Source organism: Bubalus kerabau, chromosome 1 (genome assembly GCF_029407905.1).
Source record: "Bubalus kerabau isolate K-KA32 ecotype Philippines breed swamp buffalo chromosome 1, PCC_UOA_SB_1v2, whole genome shotgun sequence".
NCBI classification, from domain to species: domain Eukaryota; kingdom Metazoa; phylum Chordata; class Mammalia; order Artiodactyla; family Bovidae; genus Bubalus; species Bubalus kerabau.
The window spans coordinates 169,467,866-169,491,692 of NC_073624.1; the positions used below are offsets into that span (position 1 = coordinate 169,467,866).

Genomic DNA, 23,827 nt, shown 5'->3' on the forward strand with positions numbered 1-23,827 from the left:
CGGGCGCCCCGGACACGCAGGCGCCCGCCCCGGGGGCCGCTGCCGACGAAGGGGTGGACCCTGCCCTCCCAGGGCCACCCAGCTTCCTAGACGAGCTCCTGGCGGCCACGGGCACCCCGGACACGCCGGGGCCTTCCACGCGGGCCTCTGTCGTCGCAGCGCAACAGCCGGCTCTCGCCGGCACGCCCAGCCTCTTAGAGGAAGTCTTGGCTGCCGCGGGCATCCGCGCCACGCCGGGGCCTTCCCTGGGGCCCTCTGCCGATGAACGAGCACACCTCGCCCTCCCAGGCGAGCTCCTGGCTGCCCCGGGCCTCCCGGGCTCGCCGGGTCCTTTTCCGGGGTCCTCTCCCGCCATCGCAGGGGCCCACCCAGCCCTCCCCGGGTCACCCAGCCTCCTAGAGGAAATCTTGGCTGCCACGGCCATCCAGGACACGCCCTGGTCTTCTCCGGGGGCCCCTGCGGGGGAAGAAGGAGTTGAGGCCACCCTGGCAACACCCCTCAGTGAGGACGAGTACCAGGCCCTCCTCGACATGCTGCCAGGCTCCCCAGGCCCTGGGGCTTAGAGGGAGAGGAAGGAAGGGGCACCTTCTCCCCCTAGCCACGTTCAGGTCTCCTTGCCTGGGATGTGGGGCCATGGAGCTCGGGGAAGGGCGGGTGGGTGGGAGCTGCTTTGTGTGGGAAGAGGAGAGAATCCAGACGGGATGTCTACCGACCACTTTGGGGACGGAGCCGAGTGCTGGACCTTTGGGAAGCTGGGCCCCACCCCAGACAGGGACACCCTACCTGAAGCCTCAAGTACTCCCTGCATGGCAGTGACCAGGAGGCTGCCTCAGAGGGAACATTCCATGGACCCAGTAAAGACACCCCGTGCCAGGCACAGGTTCTTTGTGTCTGGCTCTTCTGTCTTCTGGTCCCATCTTTCCAGCAGCCCACACGGGAGAACTCCTTCCCTATGCCAGGGGCAGCAGAGGGAGGGGGAGAGGGAGACAGGGGAGTGAGAAGGTGGAAGGTTGGGAGATGCAAGGTGGGAGGGGGCCGAGTGGGTGGGGGACGAAGGGAGAGAGTTGGGGAAGGCTGAGTGGGAGAGGGGGGTCGGGGGAGGTGGGGGTGGGGGTGGGGGTGAGGGTGCGGGTGGGGGTGGGGGTGGGGGTGGGAGTGCGGGTGCGGGGGGCAGTGCCCGCATCTGGGACTCAGCTTCAAGCCCCCGGCACACCCTGCAGGTATCCCTAGAATGCTGCGTCAGGGACACGTTTCCCTGGGTTTCAAGGTGCCTGTTCTGGGCGGGTGTCCGGAGGTCAGATCCTCAGAGCCAGCAGTAGGGACCTACCCACACAACCGCTTTCACGACCAGACTCCCTGTCCATGTGTGCCCACACGCCCGGTGGTAGATCTGCAAAGGCCCCTCATCTCCGTGTCTCTCTCTGACCCTCACAGTATAGTGACTGAGCTCGCCCGGCCACCAGCATCCTCCCGTCACCCGCAGACATACAGATGTACGTGCTTTACTTGCAAACCCGTTCCTGAGCTCACAGGCCCAATGGTTTCCAAGTACATACGAACCCCTGCCTGTTCTCACGTGAAGCCCCGTGGTGGGTTTAGAAGCCCGGGTGGCCAAGGCATACATCGGCCCAGACGGTTGGGTGGGTGGGTGGGGTGCTGCTGTGGCTCGTTCGTTTCTTTTCAGTTCACTCTTTTCACCCTGTTCACAGCGAAAAGAGAAGCGCCTCTCATCGTCCATCCCCCGCGGTGCTTCACGCCGCCTTCTTCCTCCTTTGTCTGCTCCGGCCTCCTGATTTCCTCCTCCTCCTCCTCCTCCTCCTCCTCCTCCTCCTCCTCCTCCTCCTCCTCCTCCTCCTCGCCGCCCTCCGTCTCTTTGAGAAAGCACACACTCTTTCCATGTCCCCTTGTTGGCGCACGGGCGAGGGCTCCGTTGTGTCCAGAACGTCCATGCTTCCTCCCTTGGCTTAGTGGAACCTCCTCCCTAACAGTAGCGGGGGTACACTGTCTGTCCCCTTTCGCGGGATCTCCAGGGCACTTGGGCTGGGGCGACGTGGGCCTCAGGCTCCACGTGAAAAAGCCCCAAATGGCGTGAGCTGCCGTTCGAGACGCTGGACCTTCACGTCTCTGGCCGGAGCCTTGAGCTCCAGGCCACTCAGAGCCCTGGGGGTGGCGGTCTGGGACTGCTGCAGGGACAGGACGCCAAGAGGGCACGGAGGAGTTGGGGAGGGGCGTGGGAAACGGAGGCAAGGAAAGCGAGGGATCTAGGTGGAGGCACTGGAGAGAGCGTCCAGTGTCCCGCCATGCCTCGCAGGAGCGGGCGGGGGCAATCGAGGCCAAGGGACGTGTGTGGAATGTGAAAAGGCGGGAAAACCCAGCGCGGTTTGGAAGGCAAGGCAGTTTGGGAAAGGGGGCGTGGCCGGCCACGTCAAAGGGACCCAGGGGAATTCCCGGGCAGTTCGCTCTGTGGGCACTGCTGACGGCCCCTGGGCCCGGGGTTGATCCCACCCGCTGCGTGGGAGGGCCACAAACCAAAGCCCCCGAACTGCCCGCCCAGCCCAGCGGCGGACCTTGGGGGTCTGGGGCACGGGCCCGGCCCGTGAAAGCCCACTGGCTCCCCGGGATTCTTGTCCAGGGTCTCTCCTGGGAAAGAGGCCAGGGGCGCCCCCTCCATCGGACGCACCCGCCCCTATTTACATAAATAGGGGCGGAGCCGCCTCCCGCTCTCCAGAGTCCTGAGCCGCTGGGTCCCGGCCCACTAGGTCAGCAGTCTGCAGCGTCCGTGCGGCTCTCCCACCATGGCTTCGTCCGGCTCCTCCAGCGCCTCACGCGGTACGTTTGCCCTCGGTCCCTGGGGTCGGATCGCGTCTCAGGGGACCCGTGGATCGCCTCGGCCACGGGTTCACGGCAAACGGGTCGGCCCACCACCGAGAATGGCAGGGACCGATCGGCTGGGGCCACGGTTCCCAGGACTCAGGTGTGCCCAAAGGGGCATCGTTTGTTCGTCTTGCTCCTTTGGCACACACGTGGCTTCTCCCTTGTCTTTTCTGGGAAGACGGTGTGGTTTGACGGGGGTTGGGGGTGGGGGGTGTGGGGTTGCGGGGGCTGGGATGGGGCCCTTTATCCTCATCTTCCTGCGGGAATGGGAGTCGGGGAGCTCTGGGGCTTTGCCTCCTTCGGTGGCTTCCTCCCCACAATGGCCTGGTGCCTTCTGCCATTGAGGGTTGGGCCTCGCTTCGCTTCCCTTTCCTTTTCCGCTCCTGGCGGCAAATATGGCCCGTGCTCCGCGTTAGCCCGGAGAAGCCAGGTCCCCTCCCGCCGGCATCGTGATGGAGGGAAATCTGGGAGAAGCCCCATCCAGACCTTTCCCGGGCATCTCCCCCAGACGGGTGGGAACACGCGGCAGGATAGTGTTGTGGTCTTCGGCGGGCGGGACTTCTTGCCGCCTCTGTGTCGGGGCTGGGTTTGGTTTCCTTTCTGCCTGCTGGCGTTTCTTGCATTCCGGCCTGGGTGGGGGTCGGGGGTACCGCCCTTGCCTCTCAGCCTGGCTGTCGGGGTGTAGCCAAGCGACTTCCAGATGCACACCCGTGCCCAGGCTCCCGGCTCTGCTCAGGCTCAGGGGCAACTGCCCCTGGGCGGGGAGCACGCTTGGGCTCCTCCGCCGAGTCCTCCCCCAGGTGCTCTGGTCTGAGACGCTTCCCTTTCTTCTCTTCTTCCACAGGCCCCATCGCCACAGGATCTCGAAGGAGGAGGCTCGCTCTGAAGCCGAGCCAGAAGGACGCCCTGCAAGCGCTCTTTCAACAGAACCCCTACCCTGGGATAGCGACCAGAGAACGACTGGCCCGAGAGCTCGGCATTGACGAAAGCAGAGTCCAGGTAGGCCCCCGCCTCTCCACCCGGTCTCCCTTTCAGGCTCTCCATGCCGATCCAAGGCAGCTGAAAGCATCTGGCGGCCTTTCTCCTGAGAAGGAATTCTCTCTGTTTGCCCCTAGGTCTGGTTTCAAAACCAACGAAGAAGACGGTCAAAGCAGAGCCGATCGCCGTCTGAACACGTGCACCAAGAAGGGGAAGGGGGGCCAACGTCGCCTCCTCGACCTCAGTCTTCCTCTCAAGGTAACTTAGCCAGCGTTCTCTCCAAAGGCAAGTCCCCCAGAGGGGGTCCCGAACCCTCCCCCTCTTGCCAGAGAATTCTCTCTGCTGGTGGATGAGCACGGGAGGCCCAGAAACACCAAGGGGGCGGGGGAGGCGGGGGGGCGGGGTGTGTGTGTGCGGGAGGAGGGGGAAGGTGAGGAGGAAACAGGGCTCTGTGGTTGCTGCCCCCATCAGTGTCCCAGATCGGGGCAAGACGGCCCCAGCCGGCGTGGGCGGGCAGCAGTGTTCCCCCTTTGCACCCCCTCCCCAGCCCCCGTCGGGAACCTTAGGCTCCGGCTGCCCGGGCAGCCTTGGCCGAGGAGCACGCTTTCAGGGCACTCGGCGGCAAGGCCGGAGGAGGGGAGAGACACACAGGGACATGCACGTGTGGGGAGTGTGCGTGTGTGCGCGTGCACACGCACGCGTCCACGATGGACCCAGGCACGCGATCCATCTGTGGGTGTATTCCTTAGAGCCCTGCCCCGGCGGCAGAGCCACCTGTAGTGATTCAGGGGTGTGGGACTCCCCCTCCCCTCCACACCGTCTAGGGTATCTGTGCTGTGAACGTTCCACGGGCCTTAACGTCCTCTCCTCTCGGTGTGTTCTTTCGCGGGTAGAAGCCTCGGCCAGAGAGGCCCGGAGAAAGAGGACAGTCATCTCTCCTTCTCAGACAAGGATCCTCGTGCAAGCCTTCACGAGGGATCGCTTCCCGGGGATTGCCGCCAGGGAGGAACTGGCTCGTCAGACGGGAATCCCAGAACCTCGCATCCAGGTAAGCTCTCCAGCCAGCGCGTGGGCCCAGGACGTGGCCCAGGAGTAAGGAGGGTTCAGCCCTGCCAAGCGTCTGGAGCTGGATACACGTAGGCTGGGGCTGGGGGGGAGGGGGGCCGAAAGTCGGCAGGCTGACTGGAGGGTTTGGGGCCGCTTCTGGCCGCGCGGGCACCCCTCATTTCCCAGGGCCAAGGGATTCGTTTGCAGAAAAGGGGCCTGCAGAAGTCGCCCTGGGCCTGACAGCCCAGAGGCCGGGCGGCCGGGCGGGCTGTCGAATGGGCGCCGCAGAGGCGCCAGCACGGTGGGTGATCCGGACGGCCACGGCTTCTGATATCAGTGCCTGTCTGCCCTTTGCTCCCCTAGATATGGTTTCAAAACCGAAGAGCTCGGCACCCCCAGCGGAGCCCAAGCGGGCCCGGCAACGGCCGGGCCCAGGGGCCCAGCGGCGCATCAGCCACGACGACTCCTGCTCCAGAGGACCGAAGGGCCCCACCCGCTGTCCAGAGCACCTCTCCTCCCCTTCGCCCCTCTCAGCCACAGGAGAGCATGCCACCCTTGGCTGCAGCTGCTCCTTTTGGGGCCCCCACTTTCTGGGTGCCCGGGACTGCCTCTGGGGTCTGTGTGGGCCAGCCGTTGATGATCTTCATGGTCCAGCCCAGCCCGGTGGCTCTCCAGCCAAGTGGGAGGCCACCGCCTCCTCCCCGGGGAGCAGTTCCCTGGGCCGCGCGCTCCCCTGCCGTCACGGCCCCCGGGCAGCCTGGGCAAGGGGCCATCCCGCCGCCTCCACAGCCGGAGACACACATCCCGCGGTGGCCGGAGTCACCCTACGGTGAAGGCACGGCCCCTCCGCTAGAGCCACAGCCCCAGCCCCCCAGCCTTCCGAGCCCGACGAGCCTCCTAGATGAGCTCTTGGCGGCCACGGGCGCCCCGGACACGCAGGCGCCCGCCCCGGGGGCCGCTGCCGACGAAGGGGTGGACCCTGCCCTCCCAGGGCCACCCAGCTTCCTAGACGAGCTCCTGGCGGCCACGGGCACCCCGGACACGCCGGGGCCTTCCACGCGGGCCTCTGTCGTCGCAGCGCAACAGCCGGCTCTCGCCGGCACGCCCAGCCTCTTAGAGGAAGTCTTGGCTGCCGCGGGCATCCGCGCCACGCCGGGGCCTTCCCTGGGGCCCTCTGCCGATGAACGAGCACACCTCGCCCTCCCAGGCGAGCTCCTGGCTGCCCCGGGCCTCCCGGGCTCGCCGGGTCCTTTTCCGGGGTCCTCTCCCGCCATCGCAGGGGCCCACCCAGCCCTCCCCGGGTCACCCAGCCTCCTAGAGGAAATCTTGGCTGCCACGGCCATCCAGGACACGCCCTGGTCTTCTCCGGGGGCCCCTGCGGGGGAAGAAGGAGTTGAGGCCACCCTGGCAACACCCCTCAGTGAGGACGAGTACCAGGCCCTCCTCGACATGCTGCCAGGCTCCCCAGGCCCTGGGGCTTAGAGGGAGAGGAAGGAAGGGGCACCTTCTCCCCCTAGCCACGTTCAGGTCTCCTTGCCTGGGATGTGGGGCCATGGAGCTCGGGGAAGGGCGGGTGGGTGGGAGCTGCTTTGTGTGGGAAGAGGAGAGAATCCAGACGGGATGTCTACCGACCACTTTGGGGACGGAGCCGAGTGCTGGACCTTTGGGAAGCTGGGCCCCACCCCAGACAGGGACACCCTACCTGAAGCCTCAAGTACTCCCTGCATGGCAGTGACCAGGAGGCTGCCTCAGAGGGAACATTCCATGGACCCAGTAAAGACACCCCGTGCCAGGCACAGGTTCTTTGTGTCTGGCTCTTCTGTCTTCTGGTCCCATCTTTCCAGCAGCCCACACGGGAGAACTCCTTCCCTATGCCAGGGGCAGCAGAGGGAGGGGGAGAGGGAGACAGGGGAGTGAGAAGGTGGAAGGTTGGGAGATGCAAGGTGGGAGGGGGCCGAGTGGGTGGGGGACGAAGGGAGAGAGTTGGGGAAGGCTGAGTGGGAGAGGGGGGTCGGGGGAGGTGGGGGTGGGGGTGGGGGTGAGGGTGCGGGTGGGGGTGGGGGTGGGGGTGGGAGTGCGGGTGCGGGGGGCAGTGCCCGCATCTGGGACTCAGCTTCAAGCCCCCGGCACACCCTGCAGGTATCCCTAGAATGCTGCGTCAGGGACACGTTTCCCTGGGTTTCAAGGTGCCTGTTCTGGGCGGGTGTCCGGAGGTCAGATCCTCAGAGCCAGCAGTAGGGACCTACCCACACAACCGCTTTCACGACCAGACTCCCTGTCCATGTGTGCCCACACGCCCGGTGGTAGATCTGCAAAGGCCCCTCATCTCCGTGTCTCTCTCTGACCCTCACAGTATAGTGACTGAGCTCGCCCGGCCACCAGCATCCTCCCGTCACCCGCAGACATACAGATGTACGTGCTTTACTTGCAAACCCGTTCCTGAGCTCACAGGCCCAATGGTTTCCAAGTACATACGAACCCCTGCCTGTTCTCACGTGAAGCCCCGTGGTGGGTTTAGAAGCCCGGGTGGCCAAGGCATACATCGGCCCAGACGGTTGGGTGGGTGGGTGGGGTGCTGCTGTGGCTCGTTCGTTTCTTTTCAGTTCACTCTTTTCACCCTGTTCACAGCGAAAAGAGAAGCGCCTCTCATCGTCCATCCCCCGCGGTGCTTCACGCCGCCTTCTTCCTCCTTTGTCTGCTCCGGCCTCCTGATTTCCTCCTCCTCCTCCTCCTCCTCCTCCTCCTCCTCCTCCTCCTCCTCCTCCTCCTCCTCGCCGCCCTCCGTCTCTTTGAGAAAGCACACACTCTTTCCATGTCCCCTTGTTGGCGCACGGGCGAGGGCTCCGTTGTGTCCAGAACGTCCATGCTTCCTCCCTTGGCTTAGTGGAACCTCCTCCCTAACAGTAGCGGGGGTACACTGTCTGTCCCCTTTCGCGGGATCTCCAGGGCACTTGGGCTGGGGCGACGTGGGCCTCAGGCTCCACGTGAAAAAGCCCCAAATGGCGTGAGCTGCCGTTCGAGACGCTGGACCTTCACGTCTCTGGCCGGAGCCTTGAGCTCCAGGCCACTCAGAGCCCTGGGGGTGGCGGTCTGGGACTGCTGCAGGGACAGGACGCCAAGAGGGCACGGAGGAGTTGGGGAGGGGCGTGGGAAACGGAGGCAAGGAAAGCGAGGGATCTAGGTGGAGGCACTGGAGAGAGCGTCCAGTGTCCCGCCATGCCTCGCAGGAGCGGGCGGGGGCAATCGAGGCCAAGGGACGTGTGTGGAATGTGAAAAGGCGGGAAAACCCAGCGCGGTTTGGAAGGCAAGGCAGTTTGGGAAAGGGGGCGTGGCCGGCCACGTCAAAGGGACCCAGGGGAATTCCCGGGCAGTTCGCTCTGTGGGCACTGCTGACGGCCCCTGGGCCCGGGGTTGATCCCACCCGCTGCGTGGGAGGGCCACAAACCAAAGCCCCCGAACTGCCCGCCCAGCCCAGCGGCGGACCTTGGGGGTCTGGGGCACGGGCCCGGCCCGTGAAAGCCCACTGGCTCCCCGGGATTCTTGTCCAGGGTCTCTCCTGGGAAAGAGGCCAGGGGCGCCCCCTCCATCGGACGCACCCGCCCCTATTTACATAAATAGGGGCGGAGCCGCCTCCCGCTCTCCAGAGTCCTGAGCCGCTGGGTCCCGGCCCACTAGGTCAGCAGTCTGCAGCGTCCGTGCGGCTCTCCCACCATGGCTTCGTCCGGCTCCTCCAGCGCCTCACGCGGTACGTTTGCCCTCGGTCCCTGGGGTCGGATCGCGTCTCAGGGGACCCGTGGATCGCCTCGGCCACGGGTTCACGGCAAACGGGTCGGCCCACCACCGAGAATGGCAGGGACCGATCGGCTGGGGCCACGGTTCCCAGGACTCAGGTGTGCCCAAAGGGGCATCGTTTGTTCGTCTTGCTCCTTTGGCACACACGTGGCTTCTCCCTTGTCTTTTCTGGGAAGACGGTGTGGTTTGACGGGGGTTGGGGGTGGGGGGTGTGGGGTTGCGGGGGCTGGGATGGGGCCCTTTATCCTCATCTTCCTGCGGGAATGGGAGTCGGGGAGCTCTGGGGCTTTGCCTCCTTCGGTGGCTTCCTCCCCACAATGGCCTGGTGCCTTCTGCCATTGAGGGTTGGGCCTCGCTTCGCTTCCCTTTCCTTTTCCGCTCCTGGCGGCAAATATGGCCCGTGCTCCGCGTTAGCCCGGAGAAGCCAGGTCCCCTCCCGCCGGCATCGTGATGGAGGGAAATCTGGGAGAAGCCCCATCCAGACCTTTCCCGGGCATCTCCCCCAGACGGGTGGGAACACGCGGCAGGATAGTGTTGTGGTCTTCGGCGGGCGGGACTTCTTGCCGCCTCTGTGTCGGGGCTGGGTTTGGTTTCCTTTCTGCCTGCTGGCGTTTCTTGCATTCCGGCCTGGGTGGGGGTCGGGGGTACCGCCCTTGCCTCTCAGCCTGGCTGTCGGGGTGTAGCCAAGCGACTTCCAGATGCACACCCGTGCCCAGGCTCCCGGCTCTGCTCAGGCTCAGGGGCAACTGCCCCTGGGCGGGGAGCACGCTTGGGCTCCTCCGCCGAGTCCTCCCCCAGGTGCTCTGGTCTGAGACGCTTCCCTTTCTTCTCTTCTTCCACAGGCCCCATCGCCACAGGATCTCGAAGGAGGAGGCTCGCTCTGAAGCCGAGCCAGAAGGACGCCCTGCAAGCGCTCTTTCAACAGAACCCCTACCCTGGGATAGCGACCAGAGAACGACTGGCCCGAGAGCTCGGCATTGACGAAAGCAGAGTCCAGGTAGGCCCCCGCCTCTCCACCCGGTCTCCCTTTCAGGCTCTCCATGCCGATCCAAGGCAGCTGAAAGCATCTGGCGGCCTTTCTCCTGAGAAGGAATTCTCTCTGTTTGCCCCTAGGTCTGGTTTCAAAACCAACGAAGAAGACGGTCAAAGCAGAGCCGATCGCCGTCTGAACACGTGCACCAAGAAGGGGAAGGGGGGCCAACGTCGCCTCCTCGACCTCAGTCTTCCTCTCAAGGTAACTTAGCCAGCGTTCTCTCCAAAGGCAAGTCCCCCAGAGGGGGTCCCGAACCCTCCCCCTCTTGCCAGAGAATTCTCTCTGCTGGTGGATGAGCACGGGAGGCCCAGAAACACCAAGGGGGCGGGGGAGGCGGGGGGGCGGGGTGTGTGTGTGCGGGAGGAGGGGGAAGGTGAGGAGGAAACAGGGCTCTGTGGTTGCTGCCCCCATCAGTGTCCCAGATCGGGGCAAGACGGCCCCAGCCGGCGTGGGCGGGCAGCAGTGTTCCCCCTTTGCACCCCCTCCCCAGCCCCCGTCGGGAACCTTAGGCTCCGGCTGCCCGGGCAGCCTTGGCCGAGGAGCACGCTTTCAGGGCACTCGGCGGCAAGGCCGGAGGAGGGGAGAGACACACAGGGACATGCACGTGTGGGGAGTGTGCGTGTGTGCGCGTGCACACGCACGCGTCCACGATGGACCCAGGCACGCGATCCATCTGTGGGTGTATTCCTTAGAGCCCTGCCCCGGCGGCAGAGCCACCTGTAGTGATTCAGGGGTGTGGGACTCCCCCTCCCCTCCACACCGTCTAGGGTATCTGTGCTGTGAACGTTCCACGGGCCTTAACGTCCTCTCCTCTCGGTGTGTTCTTTCGCGGGTAGAAGCCTCGGCCAGAGAGGCCCGGAGAAAGAGGACAGTCATCTCTCCTTCTCAGACAAGGATCCTCGTGCAAGCCTTCACGAGGGATCGCTTCCCGGGGATTGCCGCCAGGGAGGAACTGGCTCGTCAGACGGGAATCCCAGAACCTCGCATCCAGGTAAGCTCTCCAGCCAGCGCGTGGGCCCAGGACGTGGCCCAGGAGTAAGGAGGGTTCAGCCCTGCCAAGCGTCTGGAGCTGGATACACGTAGGCTGGGGCTGGGGGGGAGGGGGGCCGAAAGTCGGCAGGCTGACTGGAGGGTTTGGGGCCGCTTCTGGCCGCGCGGGCACCCCTCATTTCCCAGGGCCAAGGGATTCGTTTGCAGAAAAGGGGCCTGCAGAAGTCGCCCTGGGCCTGACAGCCCAGAGGCCGGGCGGCCGGGCGGGCTGTCGAATGGGCGCCGCAGAGGCGCCAGCACGGTGGGTGATCCGGACGGCCACGGCTTCTGATATCAGTGCCTGTCTGCCCTTTGCTCCCCTAGATATGGTTTCAAAACCGAAGAGCTCGGCACCCCCAGCGGAGCCCAAGCGGGCCCGGCAACGGCCGGGCCCAGGGGCCCAGCGGCGCATCAGCCACGACGACTCCTGCTCCAGAGGACCGAAGGGCCCCACCCGCTGTCCAGAGCACCTCTCCTCCCCTTCGCCCCTCTCAGCCACAGGAGAGCATGCCACCCTTGGCTGCAGCTGCTCCTTTTGGGGCCCCCACTTTCTGGGTGCCCGGGACTGCCTCTGGGGTCTGTGTGGGCCAGCCGTTGATGATCTTCATGGTCCAGCCCAGCCCGGTGGCTCTCCAGCCAAGTGGGAGGCCACCGCCTCCTCCCCGGGGAGCAGTTCCCTGGGCCGCGCGCTCCCCTGCCGTCACGGCCCCCGGGCAGCCTGGGCAAGGGGCCATCCCGCCGCCTCCACAGCCGGAGACACACATCCCGCGGTGGCCGGAGTCACCCTACGGTGAAGGCACGGCCCCTCCGCTAGAGCCACAGCCCCAGCCCCCCAGCCTTCCGAGCCCGACGAGCCTCCTAGATGAGCTCTTGGCGGCCACGGGCGCCCCGGACACGCAGGCGCCCGCCCCGGGGGCCGCTGCCGACGAAGGGGTGGACCCTGCCCTCCCAGGGCCACCCAGCTTCCTAGACGAGCTCCTGGCGGCCACGGGCACCCCGGACACGCCGGGGCCTTCCACGCGGGCCTCTGTCGTCGCAGCGCAACAGCCGGCTCTCGCCGGCACGCCCAGCCTCTTAGAGGAAGTCTTGGCTGCCGCGGGCATCCGCGCCACGCCGGGGCCTTCCCTGGGGCCCTCTGCCGATGAACGAGCACACCTCGCCCTCCCAGGCGAGCTCCTGGCTGCCCCGGGCCTCCCGGGCTCGCCGGGTCCTTTTCCGGGGTCCTCTCCCGCCATCGCAGGGGCCCACCCAGCCCTCCCCGGGTCACCCAGCCTCCTAGAGGAAATCTTGGCTGCCACGGCCATCCAGGACACGCCCTGGTCTTCTCCGGGGGCCCCTGCGGGGGAAGAAGGAGTTGAGGCCACCCTGGCAACACCCCTCAGTGAGGACGAGTACCAGGCCCTCCTCGACATGCTGCCAGGCTCCCCAGGCCCTGGGGCTTAGAGGGAGAGGAAGGAAGGGGCACCTTCTCCCCCTAGCCACGTTCAGGTCTCCTTGCCTGGGATGTGGGGCCATGGAGCTCGGGGAAGGGCGGGTGGGTGGGAGCTGCTTTGTGTGGGAAGAGGAGAGAATCCAGACGGGATGTCTACCGACCACTTTGGGGACGGAGCCGAGTGCTGGACCTTTGGGAAGCTGGGCCCCACCCCAGACAGGGACACCCTACCTGAAGCCTCAAGTACTCCCTGCATGGCAGTGACCAGGAGGCTGCCTCAGAGGGAACATTCCATGGACCCAGTAAAGACACCCCGTGCCAGGCACAGGTTCTTTGTGTCTGGCTCTTCTGTCTTCTGGTCCCATCTTTCCAGCAGCCCACACGGGAGAACTCCTTCCCTATGCCAGGGGCAGCAGAGGGAGGGGGAGAGGGAGACAGGGGAGTGAGAAGGTGGAAGGTTGGGAGATGCAAGGTGGGAGGGGGCCGAGTGGGTGGGGGACGAAGGGAGAGAGTTGGGGAAGGCTGAGTGGGAGAGGGGGGTCGGGGGAGGTGGGGGTGGGGGTGGGGGTGAGGGTGCGGGTGGGGGTGGGGGTGGGGGTGGGAGTGCGGGTGCGGGGGGCAGTGCCCGCATCTGGGACTCAGCTTCAAGCCCCCGGCACACCCTGCAGGTATCCCTAGAATGCTGCGTCAGGGACACGTTTCCCTGGGTTTCAAGGTGCCTGTTCTGGGCGGGTGTCCGGAGGTCAGATCCTCAGAGCCAGCAGTAGGGACCTACCCACACAACCGCTTTCACGACCAGACTCCCTGTCCATGTGTGCCCACACGCCCGGTGGTAGATCTGCAAAGGCCCCTCATCTCCGTGTCTCTCTCTGACCCTCACAGTATAGTGACTGAGCTCGCCCGGCCACCAGCATCCTCCCGTCACCCGCAGACATACAGATGTACGTGCTTTACTTGCAAACCCGTTCCTGAGCTCACAGGCCCAATGGTTTCCAAGTACATACGAACCCCTGCCTGTTCTCACGTGAAGCCCCGTGGTGGGTTTAGAAGCCCGGGTGGCCAAGGCATACATCGGCCCAGACGGTTGGGTGGGTGGGTGGGGTGCTGCTGTGGCTCGTTCGTTTCTTTTCAGTTCACTCTTTTCACCCTGTTCACAGCGAAAAGAGAAGCGCCTCTCATCGTCCATCCCCCGCGGTGCTTCACGCCGCCTTCTTCCTCCTTTGTCTGCTCCGGCCTCCTGATTTCCTCCTCCTCCTCCTCCTCCTCCTCCTCCTCCTCCTCCTCCTCCTCCTCCTCCTCCTCCTCGCCGCCCTCCGTCTCTTTGAGAAAGCACACACTCTTTCCATGTCCCCTTGTTGGCGCACGGGCGAGGGCTCCGTTGTGTCCAGAACGTCCATGCTTCCTCCCTTGGCTTAGTGGAACCTCCTCCCTAACAGTAGCGGGGGTACACTGTCTGTCCCCTTTCGCGGGATCTCCAGGGCACTTGGGCTGGGGCGACGTGGGCCTCAGGCTCCACGTGAAAAAGCCCCAAATGGCGTGAGCTGCCGTTCGAGACGCTGGACCTTCACGTCTCTGGCCGGAGCCTTGAGCTCCAGGCCACTCAGAGCCCTGGGGGTGGCGGTCTGGGACTGCTGCAGGGACAGGACGCCAAGAGGGCACGGAGGAGTTGGGGAGGGGCGTGGGAAACGGAGGCAAGGAAAGCGAGGGATCTAGGTGGAGGCACTGGAGAGAGCGTCCAGTGTCCCGCCATGCCTCGCAGGAGCGGGCGGGGGCAATCGAGGCCAAGGGACGTGTGTGGAATGTGAAAAGGCGGGAAAACCCAGCGCGGTTTGGAAGGCAAGGCAGTTTGGGAAAGGGGGCGTGGCCGGCCACGTCAAAGGGACCCAGGGGAATTCCCGGGCAGTTCGCTCTGTGGGCACTGCTGACGGCCCCTGGGCCCGGGGTTGATCCCACCCGCTGCGTGGGAGGGCCACAAACCAAAGCCCCCGAACTGCCCGCCCAGCCCAGCGGCGGACCTTGGGGGTCTGGGGCACGGGCCCGGCCCGTGAAAGCCCACTGGCTCCCCGGGATTCTTGTCCAGGGTCTCTCCTGGGAAAGAGGCCAGGGGCGCCCCCTCCATCGGACGCACCCGCCCCTATTTACATAAATAGGGGCGGAGCCGCCTCCCGCTCTCCAGAGTCCTGAGCCGCTGGGTCCCGGCCCACTAGGTCAGCAGTCTGCAGCGTCCGTGCGGCTCTCCCACCATGGCTTCGTCCGGCTCCTCCAGCGCCTCACGCGGTACGTTTGCCCTCGGTCCCTGGGGTCGGATCGCGTCTCAGGGGACCCGTGGATCGCCTCGGCCACGGGTTCACGGCAAACGGGTCGGCCCACCACCGAGAATGGCAGGGACCGATCGGCTGGGGCCACGGTTCCCAGGACTCAGGTGTGCCCAAAGGGGCATCGTTTGTTCGTCTTGCTCCTTTGGCACACACGTGGCTTCTCCCTTGTCTTTTCTGGGAAGACGGTGTGGTTTGACGGGGGTTGGGGGTGGGGGGTGTGGGGTTGCGGGGGCTGGGATGGGGCCCTTTATCCTCATCTTCCTGCGGGAATGGGAGTCGGGGAGCTCTGGGGCTTTGCCTCCTTCGGTGGCTTCCTCCCCACAATGGCCTGGTGCCTTCTGCCATTGAGGGTTGGGCCTCGCTTCGCTTCCCTTTCCTTTTCCGCTCCTGGCGGCAAATATGGCCCGTGCTCCGCGTTAGCCCGGAGAAGCCAGGTCCCCTCCCGCCGGCATCGTGATGGAGGGAAATCTGGGAGAAGCCCCATCCAGACCTTTCCCGGGCATCTCCCCCAGACGGGTGGGAACACGCGGCAGGATAGTGTTGTGGTCTTCGGCGGGCGGGACTTCTTGCCGCCTCTGTGTCGGGGCTGGGTTTGGTTTCCTTTCTGCCTGCTGGCGTTTCTTGCATTCCGGCCTGGGTGGGGGTCGGGGGTACCGCCCTTGCCTCTCAGCCTGGCTGTCGGGGTGTAGCCAAGCGACTTCCAGATGCACACCCGTGCCCAGGCTCCCGGCTCTGCTCAGGCTCAGGGGCAACTGCCCCTGGGCGGGGAGCACGCTTGGGCTCCTCCGCCGAGTCCTCCCCCAGGTGCTCTGGTCTGAGACGCTTCCCTTTCTTCTCTTCTTCCACAGGCCCCATCGCCACAGGATCTCGAAGGAGGAGGCTCGCTCTGAAGCCGAGCCAGAAGGACGCCCTGCAAGCGCTCTTTCAACAGAACCCCTACCCTGGGATAGCGACCAGAGAACGACTGGCCCGAGAGCTCGGCATTGACGAAAGCAGAGTCCAGGTAGGCCCCCGCCTCTCCACCCGGTCTCCCTTTCAGGCTCTCCATGCCGATCCAAGGCAGCTGAAAGCATCTGGCGGCCTTTCTCCTGAGAAGGAATTCTCTCTGTTTGCCCCTAGGTCTGGTTTCAAAACCAACGAAGAAGACGGTCAAAGCAGAGCCGATCGCCGTCTGAACACGTGCACCAAGAAGGGGAAGGGGGGCCAACGTCGCCTCCTCGACCTCAGTCTTCCTCTCAAGGTAACTTAGCCAGCGTTCTCTCCAAAGGCAAGTCCCCCAGAGGGGGTCCCGAACCCTCCCCCTCTTGCCAGAGAATTCTCTCTGCTGGTGGATGAGCACGGGAGGCCCAGAAACACCAAGGGGGCGGGGGAGGCGGGGGGGCGGGGTGTGTGTGTGCGGGAGGAGGGGGAAGGTGAGGAGGAAACAGGGCTCTGTGGTTGCTGCCCCCATCAGTGTCCCAGATCGGGGCAAGACGGCCCCAGCCGGCGTGGGCGGGCAGCAGTGTTCCCCCTTTGCACCCCCTCCCCAGCCCCCGTCGGGAACCTTAGGCTCCGGCTGCCCGGGCAGCCTTGGCCGAGGAGCACGCTTTCAGGGCACTCGGCGGCAAGGCCGGAGGAGGGGAGAGACACACAGGGACATGCACGTGTGGGGAGTGTGCGTGTGTGCGCGTGCACACGCACGCGTCCACGATGGACCCAGGCACGCGATCCATCTGTGGGTGTATTCCTTAGAGCCCTGCCCCGGCGGCAGAGCCACCTGTAGTGATTCAGGGGTGTGGGACTCCCCCTCCCCTCCACACCGTCTAGGGTATCTGTGCTGTGAACGTTCCACGGGCCTTAACGTCCTCTCCTCTCGGTGTGTTCTTTCGCGGGTAGAAGCCTCGGCCAGAGAGGCCCGGAGAAAGAGGACAGTCATCTCTCCTTCTCAGACAAGGATCCTCGTGCAAGCCTTCACGAGGGATCGCTTCCCGGGGATTGCCGCCAGGGAGGAACTGGCTCGTCAGACGGGAATCCCAGAACCTCGCATCCAGGTAAGCTCTCCAGCCAGCGCGTGGGCCCAGGACGTGGCCCAGGAGTAAGGAGGGTTCAGCCCTGCCAAGCGTCTGGAGCTGGATACACGTAGGCTGGGGCTGGGGGGGAGGGGGGCCGAAAGTCGGCAGGCTGACTGGAGGGTTTGGGGCCGCTTCTGGCCGCGCGGGCACCCCTCATTTCCCAGGGCCAAGGGATTCGTTTGCAGAAAAGGGGCCTGCAGAAGTCGCCCTGGGCCTGACAGCCCAGAGGCCGGGCGGCCGGGCGGGCTGTCGAATGGGCGCCGCAGAGGCGCCAGCACGGTGGGTGATCCGGACGGCCACGGCTTCTGATATCAGTGCCTGTCTGCCCTTTGCTCCCCTAGATATGGTTTCAAAACCGAAGAGCTCGGCACCCCCAGCGGAGCCCAAGCGGGCCCGGCAACGGCCGGGCCCAGGGGCCCAGCGGCGCATCAGCCACGACGACTCCTGCTCCAGAGGACCGAAGGGCCCCACCCGCTGTCCAGAGCACCTCTCCTCCCCTTCGCCCCTCTCAGCCACAGGAGAGCATGCCACCCTTGGCTGCAGCTGCTCCTTTTGGGGCCCCCACTTTCTGGGTGCCCGGGACTGCCTCTGGGGTCTGTGTGGGCCAGCCGTTGATGATCTTCATGGTCCAGCCCAGCCCGGTGGCTCTCCAGCCAAGTGGGAGGCCACCGCCTCCTCCCCGGGGAGCAGTTCCCTGGGCCGCGCGCTCCCCTGCCGTCACGGCCCCCGGGCAGCCTGGGCAAGGGGCCATCCCGCCGCCTCCACAGCCGGAGACACACATCCCGCGGTGGCCGGAGTCACCCTACGGTGAAGGCACGGCCCCTCCGCTAGAGCCACAGCCCCAGCCCCCCAGCCTTCCGAGCCCGACGAGCCTCCTAGATGAGCTCTTGGCGGCCACGGGCGCCCCGGACACGCAGGCGCCCGCCCCGGGGGCCGCTGCCGACGAAGGGGTGGACCCTGCCCTCCCAGGGCCACCCAGCTTCCTAGACGAGCTCCTGGCGGCCACGGGCACCCCGGACACGCCGGGGCCTTCCACGCGGGCCTCTGTCGTCGCAGCGCAACAGCCGGCTCTCGCCGGCACGCCCAGCCTCTTAGAGGAAGTCTTGGCTGCCACGGGCATCCGCGCCACGCCGGGGCCTTCCCTGGGGCCCTCTGCCGATGAACGAGCACACCTCGCCCTCCCAGGCGGGTTCCTGGCTGCTCCATGCCTCCCAATTCTCACCATTCTCACTTTTTCCCATTCATAAACCCTTCTTTCCCAAGCCAAGGGATCCATTTGCAGAAAATGCTGCAGTATAAATCACCCTGGACCTTACATACCAGAGGCCATGCTCCCAATCAGACTTTCTTATCGTTGCTTCAGAGGCACCAGCATTGTGAATTGGACAATCACATGTTCTAATGTGCCTACCTACCTTTGCTCCACTAGATATGTCCTCAAAACTGTAAAGTTCAGCACCCAGGAGAGTCCAGCACCACGCACCCTTTTCAAGTTTACCTGTACCAGGTGTTCTTTAGACATGCATGGTTAATATTTGAAACAAACATATATTACTGATAGAGTCAACCAGATAAGGGAGTGAACACATGGAACAAGCATGCCATGATGTGAGCTGGGGGATAGTCCCAAGATAGCTGGTAGATAGTTCCAGGATATGACACATTGAAGCATGTGAACCAGAATGCCCAGGAGGTGATTAAGCCAGGAGAGTGTTTCATTAAAGCACTGAGGGGGGTGGGAAACCCAACCAACCATCCAACTTCCACTTCCTGCCCTTGCCAATAATGATCACACACACTCAGTCCTCAGGGTTCACAGTGGTCCACCACTAACCCACCGATGTACAAGGGGAGGACAGCTCCTCAACCCCACCCTCTCACAAGCCCACCTGCCCAGGTGGTCCTGGGAGCCAGGCCACACCAGATATGGCCAATGTACAATCTTAATGTCCATCTTTTCCACCAACCCCAGAGGGATGGGGGATGCTAGGCAGTGAGGACAGGGCATCCAGCCCACACAGACCAGAGACCTGACCCACACTCAGGCAAGTGTATCAGAGCAGGGCTGAGTGGGGGGACAGGGTTCACATATGCTCCCCCTCATCCAGCATGTGACAGCAGTAGCAGACAGGTGGCACCAAAATGGGCAGATGGGGGCCACAGCAGGCCCAGGAAGTGACACCCACCAGGGCACTGCCCTAGGGAACTGCATACAGGGAGCAAACTGAGGCAGATGGACAGAGAGGCACCAACAGGGTGCAGCCACATGAGACCAACACCACAGAACCAACAGTAGAGGTGGGGTGGCCACATACCACCACAAGGGGAATGTCTCAAAGCAACCCAGGAGACACAAGTCATCCACCAGGGTGACCACAGGATCTAGTGAGATCTACCAGAGGCCTCCCAGCACAGGAGCAGTCTCCACAACACACCTGGGACAATGGACTTGCACCCCCCACACTCATGGGGCTCATGCCCACAACCACCTACACACCCAGAGCCACAGCCAGCCAAAGAGAACACTCTCCCACCACATAAGTGCACTGCTCCACCCAGGGACACCACCAGCCAATGGAGACGCCAGGGAACAATACCCCCATGAGGCAAGGCCAGCTCCCTCCCAGACAGGGGAAGGGAACACAGGCAGTCACACATTCAGGACAAGGAGAAAAGACCAGCAGTGGCCAGGAGGGGCCAGTAAGCATGCATGGCAGGGGCCATAAGTCAGGAGCAGAGGCACCATCTGGGGGCCAGAAAACACCAAGACATGGCCAGGCCACCAGGAAAATGAGCATGGGATCTCACCACCACCCACACATGAGGGCAGTCCTGCAACACCACCTGGGACACCAGCCAATCCTGGCCATCCCCAGGGCAGGTCCCATAATCCAGCCCTGCCACCAAGGCCTTTCATGCCATCCACCCATCTACCTCCATCAATCCTCAACAGACCTTCTATCTAGTCTGTCCCCAAGGCTCAACATCCTGGGGACATGCTCTCAAGCAAGGCAGCCCAGACTGTGACCACACACTGCCACTGGCTGCAGCCAAGGGGCAAGCACAGGCACAATAGGCTCCTCTTCACCAGTTTGTGGGGCTGGGGAAGCCAGGGCCAACCAGGCATTGCACTCCACACCCCCCTTCCCCATGGGCTCACACCACAGGGCCAGCCACACATATGGCACACACACAGCCCCCCAACTTGCTGTATGCCAAGCAGGGTCCCACAGGACCCTCCCATAACTCAGTGGGGAGGCATGGACCACACTAGACAATGAACAGCACATGGCCTCACCACCAGGCCAGTGCACCCACCCCCACCACAAAGGGGAGGGGATTTTCTGCCCACATGCTCCAGCAATCACCAAGGTGGCAATCACACACTTGGGAGGGACAGCAGCTAGGAGTTCCAGTACCCCAAGCTTCCTTCTTGAATCACTAGAGAAAGTTTGCTCATCATGGGCATGCCATCCCTCATCCCATTATCTCTCTTTCAGGCCCATAGAGGCACTCTACACGCTGCCAGTCCTCAGCTGGGCAGGATGGGGGGGGGGTCTACAGTACAGGTAAGTGGACAACCACACAGGACCATGTGCACAGTCAGGGCCAGTGCAGAACCCACACCCCACCCCCTGCAAGTCCTCATCCATCAGCCTCCACCACAAGGGGAACAGGTATGCATTTCCTACTTTCTGGACACCCCCCGAAGAGAGCCACTCATGGGACATACACACCACCATGGCAGGCACCCAAGGGGAACACTGGGTTAAGGGAAATGACACCAGCACTCAGTTTCAGGCACCTGAGAGATGACCTGGAGCACTCCAGGGGCACCACCAAGGGTCAAACAAGGCATGCTCACACACCCACAGAGGGTAGACAGTGCAGCCACAACACAGCCCTCCCTACCATGGAGAGGGTAGGAAGGGCTGCCCACAGGACACACACCATGAAGACAAAGCCAAAGCACCTTCTGTGTCAGAAAACCAACAGCCCCACTGATGCCCCAAGGTAGGGGACAGAAGACCAAAGGTCAGGGCCAGAAACTGCACCCAACCTCTGCCTTCCTCATCCTCCCCAGCAGGCAGGGGGAAAGACAGGCAAGGGGCCCCACAGACAGACCAAGAAAAGCAGACACATTCACCAGGAACTCTCATCCCTTATGCAGCACAGCTTAGGCTCAGCCCAGGAAAGCACAACCACACCACATCAATCAGTTGAGCCAAGGTGAAGCTGGGAGGGAGGCACAGCAAGAACAATAACCAGAGGGGCCCACTTTAAGCCTCACCAGCAACCTTCCCCACCACCTCACCTCAGGCAAGAATAGCCAATGATCCCAGAAGGAAAATGCCTGACATGTGGCACAGAACCCACAGAGCAGGGGTTGTCACAGTCACCACCAGGTGCCTGCAGCAGGGAGCAGCAGGGAGCACATGGGGTAGAAGACCCACACTGCCTTACCCTGCCACCTTCAGGTTTCCTGGAGATCAGAGGTGGCACCACAAGGTGGGTCAGCCACACACACCACATAGGAGCCAGCACACAGGCCCAGGCAGTTGGCTCCAGAGACAAGGGCCAAATTGGGCACCAGCTGGTGGCCCCAAGGCCCAAAGCCCCATGTGCATCCAGAAGCCCAAAATTCTTGGTAACAAACACCAAAGCACACCATGTCAGTACTTATCTGGTGACAAAAAAGGCCCATTAAGGGCGACAAAATGACAGCAGCTGATAGCAGGGCCCATCTATGACTCACAGGGAGGGACCCCGGAACCTTGGCTCAGCCACCTGTCTCCAGCACTATTCCATAAACACCAGGCCTGGAGCTCTCAGGATGGGTCATCTGCTCGACCCATGGGGGTGTGCCAGAGACGGAGGTGAGAACGGGGGAGGGGAGTACGTGGTGGCAAAAGTGGGGACACGGACTCCAAAGAAGAGGGAGCTGGCCAGGGACCCTCTCCCTGCTTCGCCCACACGGGTAGATGTACTGTTCAGTCCGAGTCTCTGAATGGGTTTGGGTTCAATGTGCAAAAAGAAAGAACCGTCAGCGAGGCACCTCCAATGAGATGAGCGGGCCCCAACCAAGGACCACGCCTGGGCCCCAGACTTTCCTAGAGGGGACACCCAGGACGGCCCAAGCTGGTCCCCAACTCCTGACTGGAATTTAGGGAGTTGGGGAGGGGTGAGAAAAAGTCATGTCTGACGACTGAGACCCACGAGAGCACACTGAAGGGTCGAGCTCGCCCTCCCCAGCCACCCGAGGAAGCAGGATCCAGTCCATTTACATTTCTGGACCTATCAGGACTTTGAAAAAGAAAACGCATGTGTGCCAGGAGATGCCTCAGGCGACCGGACCCCACAGGGGACAGTACACATGCCCACACTGGCTGGCCTCTCCTGGTGGGGGCCGGCGGGTCCCCACCTCCGGAATGCGACACGCAAAACACTTGGGTCAGAAAAAACCCGAGGGCCTGGGCCCAGGTGCGCCCTCCAGCGACCTCCACGCCACAGTCCCGGCCGGTCCCACCTCTGAAGGGGTCCGAGGGCGAAGTGAAAGCTCTTGAGGGCGGCCCAGGAGGCCAGACCTCCAAGTCCGAGTCCAGGCGCTCCAGGCAGGGGAGACCCTCTCCCTGCCCACCGTGCCGCCCGGCCCAGGTAGGTCCGGCCAGTCCATCTCTGCGGCCCGCAGAGGCACTGGGAGATGCTGGTTGACCCTGTCAGGCCTCCCCAGATCGTGGACCGTAGCATAGATGGCCGCTACGGCCATCCCCCTCGGAAACCTAAAGAACCAATCTCCAGCGACAGCAGGATGTCCTTAGGCCTCGGCGCCACCGGGACTGTCACTGCCAGCGTAGCTGGTGTCTGAGAGCTCTGCCTCGGGCCCGGTGGCCGAGTCACAACCCTCATGAAGGTCTAGCGGAAGCTCCGGAGGGGAGGGACATTATAAAAGCGGCCGCCAGGTGGCTCCCGACAACCCGCTCGAAAGTCCCGCGGACGGGTCGCAGTCTCAGTACGCCACAGGGCCGGCCGCCCAAATGCCCAAGCTCGGCCCTGAGCCTCCGCCGCTGAGGGACACGAAGAGATGCGACGCGACCCCGGCCACAGAGGAAGGGAGCTGCTGCTGCTGCTGCTAAGTCGCTCAGTCGTTTCCGACTCTGTGCGACCCCATAAATGGCAGCCCATCAGGCTCCACCGTCCCTGGGATTCTCCAGGCAAGAACACTGGAGTGGGTTGCCATTTCCTTCTCCAACACATGAAAGTGAAAAGTGAAAAATGAAAGTAAAGTCGCTCACTCCTGTCAGGAGCTGGGAAATATCTCCTCAGGAGGCTGCTGCCATGAAGGAGACGCACTCCCCCCACGTGATTCCAGGGTGGTAGCGGGACATTCCAGGAGACGCCTGTGGCGGGGCTCGCATGGGGTGGTGTCCGCGGAGAGAGGGGCACCAGTGACATCTCAGGCTCCACCGGCCCCCCTCCTCTGAAAGAGGGAGGAAGGGAACGGCAAAGCAAAACCAGGCAAGTGCTGCTCAGAGAACAAAGCAGGACTTTCGAAAGCAGACACAGACAAAGACACTCAAGCTCAGGAGCAAGAAAGGAAAAGAAGAAGATACTCAGACCCCCAACAAGAGACAGCAAAACTTGATCTGGGTAGAGACCATGACAAAGTTCAAAGACAACAAACACAAGCAGCATGGGTGGGTGGGGAAAGTGCACTTGAGGTCAGAAGAACATGGATTTCAAAATAACTAGCCACAAACACTGGAAAAGCAGGTAGCTGGGTGGTCTGGGGTTGCAAGGCTGTGGTGGTAGGGGGGTGGGGCGGTGGGGGCCGGGGGTGTGGGTTGAGGGCTGTGGCAGTGAGGAGGACGGAGTCAATAGGGATCCACTAAATAAACCCTGGGTTCCATGACAACAGCCAATTACATGAATAAACTTTTTGAAGTAGAACAGAAATGAAATGAAACAAAAGCACCAGGCAGAAAAGTCAAGTTGTAGAACAGCTCTGGCAGCTTAAACGTCAGAGTGAGAAAGAGAATGCATACACATGTGCATATACGTGTGTACATATATATATGCACGCATATTTGTGTCTATATATACGTACACACATGCATATAAACAAATACGTACAAAGGGTATGCTCACGTACACTCATGTGTCTGTATGTGCACATATATGCCTAGGCGTTTATAGTGTGTGTGTATGCTTGCATGTATATACGTATACACAGGCATATATACACATATGTACACTGATATACACATGCTCATAT

The 23,827-nt window shown here is 63.2% G+C and overlaps 1 protein-coding gene across 1 annotated transcript; it reads left to right on the top strand.

The window, feature by feature from the left end:
* The first annotated feature begins 12,334 nt into the window (after window positions 1-12,334).
* On the top strand, window positions 12,335-22,420 carry LOC129658402 (CRACD-like protein). Its single transcript, XM_055589401.1, has 11 exons — window positions 12,335-12,428; window positions 12,854-13,126; window positions 14,393-14,607; window positions 15,042-15,506; window positions 15,623-15,743; window positions 16,379-16,533; window positions 16,896-17,743; window positions 20,055-20,123; window positions 21,033-21,063; window positions 22,066-22,209; window positions 22,286-22,420. Exons 1-11 carry the CDS (start codon window positions 12,335-12,337, stop codon window positions 22,418-22,420), a joined length of 2,550 nt encoding a protein of 849 aa, XP_055445376.1.
* The last annotated feature ends 1,407 nt before the right edge of the window (window positions 22,421-23,827 follow it).